Source organism: Epinephelus moara, chromosome 4, assembly GCF_006386435.1.
Source record: "Epinephelus moara isolate mb chromosome 4, YSFRI_EMoa_1.0, whole genome shotgun sequence".
Lineage (NCBI taxonomy): Eukaryota > Metazoa > Chordata > Actinopteri > Perciformes > Serranidae > Epinephelus > Epinephelus moara.
The window spans coordinates 8572194-8577604 of NC_065509.1; the positions used below are offsets into that span (position 1 = coordinate 8572194).

General features: G+C 40.0%; 1 protein-coding gene across 2 annotated transcripts in view; it reads right to left on the minus strand.

Moving 5' to 3' along the window:
- Window positions 1-5411, minus strand: part of zgc:66433 (uncharacterized protein LOC321250 homolog) — a 71932-nt gene that overhangs the window by 27243 nt on the left and 39278 nt on the right. For both annotated transcript variants that reach the window (XM_050042124.1, XM_050042125.1), the window contains exon 2: window positions 4834-4916. In XM_050042124.1, the coding sequence (XP_049898081.1) occupies window positions 4834-4916 (83 nt within the window). The remainder of the gene's footprint in view (window positions 1-4833; window positions 4917-5411) is intronic.

Sequence of the window (5411 nt, forward strand, 5' to 3'; positions counted from 1 at the left end):
GGTTTCAGCTGGCGAGCTTTTAGCGCACCTTCGGCGAAGCCTTTTGGCACGAAACTGTCACTGCGCCAAGCTGGATCTGTCGACACCTCCCCCTGCTGCGCCACCACACCCATCTCAGCGCACCTCGGTCTGCCAAACTACCAAACTGAGCGCGCCTTGAAACTAGCTCTGCGCGGGGTTCGCCACCCTGTACCGCACTGCGCCGGGAAACTAGAGCCCCATAAGTATGAGGACATATAGACTAGACTTTTGTTGTTTTCTTATAATTGGTATAGTTGGTCTCACACCTGTATACACGGAAACTGATAGCCTGCCTTGTAAGCCCTTGTAAGCTGGGCATGATGCCAGATACCACACTGATGTCAGATATTAGAAGACAGATACCCCCGATCTGAGTAGATTCTAGTTGTTGAACACAATTTGGTCCATCTAAATGTCGATGTATTTTAGCATTCAACTCAACTCAACTCAACTCAACTTTATTTATGTAGTACATTTTATACAAACATGTAGCCCAAGTGCTTCACATGGCAAAATTGGACTGACGAAAACAAAATTAAAAGCATAACACAAACAACTATACAAAAAGTTTTTCAAGACTAAAAAATTACAACAATAAGAAAATAGAATATGAATAATCTAAACAGAACAAACTAACAAAAAAGATTATTAAAAGGCTATAGAATAAAAAGAAAGTTAATGAATAAAATAAAAAAAAAATAAACAGGAGGGGTAAAAAAAGGTAAAAACAAATGGTTAAAACTTAAAAATCAAGACTCTAATATTATTCAATATTAAAAAGCCAGATTAAAAACATAGGCCTTTAATTTACTTTTAAAAATAAAAGAGAGCTTGCCATTCTGATATCCAGTAATATTCCAGTAAAACTTCATGTGGTTAACTTTAGAATTTATCAGCAGTCAGGTAAAAGTCATTTGAACATCTGCAGGGAAGTCTAGTCAGTCATAAACTGATGATTACAAAAAAAAAACCCCATCTGTGTTTGAAGACGCAAAGTCTCCTGTAGGTTTAATCTTGGGGGTAAAGCAAATATTAGGTTAAGAAACAACTGTTCAGGTTACAGATTTGCTAGCTTATCTAAAAAGTGACAAGACACTGAGAACTCATGAGAGCTGGCTTTGCTAGGAGATACAGTGGGTGGATGCTTAATCACATACTTTTTCTTTTTACTTTTAGTAAGTACTGCAGCGGCCCTTAAAAAGTAGGTACTGTTGGATGCATAATGCACACAATCGGGACATACTACTTTCTCATAGCATTACGCCCTGAACTTTGACCCTCTTGCTTTTATATCCGTTACCTTGGAGATAAAACAAATGCTACTCACCGAATTCGCCAGACAGAGATCAACCTAGAGAGCTTTGCTGTTGTGACTTTGCAATGTACATAGTTAAACTTTTAAGTTATAACTGCACAGTTACAACAAATTATATTTGCGGCAGTGAAATTACATCTGCATTTCTCTTTCCTTGTTTTTTTTTTTTTTAGTTATGTCTTTTTGTTGTTTGTAATATTTATGATTATTTTGTTCACTTAGTTAATATTCTATTCTTATTACTTGTCAACTGTTCATCAGTTACTTGAATGTGCTGTCATCCATCACTGCAGCTTCTGACAGCTGTCAATGAGCTGTCAAGCCGTCATCTGTTTGCAGTTCAGTCAGTGTGGCGTATTGTCCACTGTGCAGAGGATTGTGGGTCAGAACAGCCAGAAAAGCATGCTGCCTTACATACTGCAAAATGTGACCGGATGTAGTAGAACATCCTGTTATTTTTGGCGTACTGCGTTTGACACACTATGTATGGGGACACACAAAATCTTTTTCTGGCTACTATATAAATGGTAGTATGGGTGTTGGAACCTGCAGAGTGTAAACGTCTGAGGTGCGCAACCAAATGGAAAAACTATTTTTCTCTTTAAACAAGTCCATTCAGTGTTGACTGTCTACCATCAGTGATTTAGGCTGTCTCTTTACAAAATGAAAGTTTTGGGATGTTTCATTGTGCTGTTAAGCTTGTATTTTGAATAGAAAGAGGAAGCTACTTGCCTTCATTTATGTTATTTCAGCACCTGCTGAGTGTTACTGACACCTGCACACTCTTTGCTGTGATTTAGCATTAGCTTAGCTTTCTCTCTTTAGAAAATTGATGGACTAGAAGGATGGGCACAGTGGGAGGAATGCTCTGCTGTATGCTTTGCTTTAAAAGATTGTTACATCATCAGTTGTCCATGCCCGTGCTAGGCAGTGAGAGACTGTTGATTTTGACCATGGCCATGACGCTTTTTCTGCTGTCATCGCTGGTAGTTTATCACAAAACATCATATTTTACAAACTCTTCATAAATGTTGTGTTCGTGAAAATCTGGAGGTTTTACTGGGGCAGTCACAGCGGGTGAGAGAGCCAGGATCCACAGAGTATGTTCGAGGCTCCACATACAGGGGTGTGTGCACACTGGAAGACAGCCAACAGCAGGCAGGCACTCAGCCGTGCACACAGACCCGCAAACTTCTGCCCTCTCTCTGGTTCTTCAACACGTTCTGCAGGCCCTCTCCTCACACTGCCTCTCCAGCCACACTGAAGCTTCCAGCATGCTCCTAGGGCCCTGGCTTGACTCTCAGCCGCCTGGCTCCCTCCCACAGCCCCCATAAGCAGCCTCCAGCAAGCCTGTCCGACCAGGGTTAGCTCTGCTCCTCGGCCAGAAAACCAGAGGGAGGGCAGGAGTTTGGCAGAGTCTGTGCCCACCACTGAGGGCCCTCTGTTGGCTTTCCTCTGCTGTCCACATACCCCTGGACGTGGAGCTGTGGACTTTGTCATTTCTTCCGGGGATTTCGTGCTTGGACGAGCTGTGATTGGACGACCAACATTTCGTGCTCTAGCCAATCACAGTGGATTTCATAAACACCCTCTCCCGTCTCTCTGGACTATCCATTCTAGCATCGACCTTGGTAACTGACCCATCAAAACTCAAAGCAACTGGTTAACCCAGTTGTAAATTCAGTACTCCCTGCATTACTGTTTGAATCACGATTAAAGGGCAAGATGCTTAGTGGGCACATGAAATTGAAGTTATATAACCAACCATAACAAACTATTGTCATAGCTTACCCACACAGATATCGCATCAAATTATAGTATATATATATATATATATATATAGTGATATTGTTGGGGCCAAACATTCATGCTCACTGAAGAACTCTAATGTTAATGCAATTCAATTTATTTTTCATAGAAATTAATGCAAAACAAATCCAGTGTTATAGATACTGATTTTTTTAGGCAAAACAAATTAAAATTTCAGTGTGACTTTACACATAAATACTTACAGATGTCTTTATATTACCTTTATCTCAGATTTTTATTACTATTATTATTATTATTATTTACAGTAACATGCCATGAAGAGAGCAGGCCTAAACTTGTATAATTTCTATTTACAGACTCAACCCTTTCAAACTGCAGATCCTATTACAATACAACACATTCAACTGGGCGCCACTCAGAGATAAGCTGCCAATCTGGCACCATCTCTGGGATCACACCAACAGATTGAGATGGACATGACTGGCAGACTCCATGATCTGTGGAGTCATGCCTGACTTTCAGCTCTCCCAGGGGAGTCAGCAGTGACTCATCAAACTTAGTGCTGATGATGTTTCCCACAATAAACTACATATCACATATTTTCACTGAAATGTCAGAATTAAAAAAAGGGCCTAGTTTAGATGTAGAACAAAGATCAGGCATTAAAGAGTGTTTACACTTTGTTGGACTGTCCAATAATCCCAACAGCACTTCATCTAAAATTCCTGATGTGGCTTCACCCATACAGACATCTCTCTGACCTCCCAATGCACTTCTTCCTTGTTCCCATTATATCAGCAGCATGTGTGCTATCCATCTGTATAGACAGTGTGCAGCTGGGTTCAGTGTGTGTGTGCAAGAGAGAGATGATGATAGCTTTCTCTTTTCCTTCATTTCCTGCCAACAGCAGTGAGGAGATCTAGATAGTTAAAGCTGGCCTGATCTTCTCTGCTGTGTGTGTACATAATCTCATTGCCGATATGATGTACACTTCCACACAGGACTACCCACCCATTCTCACACTTACACAGTTTGTTATTTTTATCCTAGGTAGAAGCAGCAGCTCCTGAGAAACTGTTTTGAGTTTATAGCATATATTCAGATGTTTATTTTAAAATCTACCACTTTCGTGGGCGTTCCTACTTAACAAGACCCACAAGATTTCAAAATGTACACCAATTAGGTCCTGGTGACAGAATATAAAGAGAATCTAATTGTATGCAGGTGTTCATGTAGGCTACTGGTGGGATATTTAAAGTTTAACCTAAATATATAAACTTGCCTGTGTATTATAAGCAGATAGATCCACGTCACTAGAAATTCTACTTAATCTAGTCTTGGGTGTCCCAAATTTTGATATTCAAAAACTGCAAATATTCATTTTTGTTGATAATCTAAGTGAGCTGTTTCATTTTAACAACATGAGCAAGCAAACTTTGCACCTCATGGTTGCGGTCACACTGGCCAGATGAAAAGCTGGAGTGTGTGAAGGTGATTAAGGTTCTGATGATGTTCCAAATGATTTTACTGGCAATTAATCATGCAATTTCTTAATAGTAGAAAATTACATTTGCTTTCATTTATGTAAAAACGTAAGATAGAGGCAAAGAGCAAAATGCTTTAAACATTTAAAATGAAGACAATATTTGGGTCTCATAATTATACATATTCAGAGTGCCTTTTTTCATTGAAAAACCTTTTAACAGAACATTTAATCAAATTGTTACCTGAGCACTCTTCCACGGCCTCAGCAGGCTCCTGATTGGCCATCACATCTGGAGGTCCTGATGCCATGGCACCACTGTCACTGCTGTGAGACAGGGAGAGAGACTGATGAGCATTAATGTTCCTCCACAGAATATCTGTGCAATAATGTAATGATAACATGACTGATTGAACTGATTTATACTGTCCATACAATACAACAGTACAATGGCAAAAAGGTCAAGGCCATGGATATGCTCATGCTGCTTTGACAATAATGCATGACACCCATACAGTCTATGATATTACCAAGTTTCTCTGGGAATTTGGGAAAATTTAATGACCATTAAATCCCAACCCTAAAGTCTGATGGTAATCTTACTATATAATGACGAAAACTCTGTCTATGGGTGTGTCTGTGTGTCTGTTCCACATTTTTCTCCTCACTGACTTGGTCAATCCATGTGAAATTTGGCACAGTGGTAGAGGGTCATGGGAGGATGCGAATGAAGCAATATTACATCAATTGGCCAAAGGGGGGCACTATAGCAACTGACTGAAATTGCAAACTTTGAATGGGCATATCTCATGCCCCGTATGT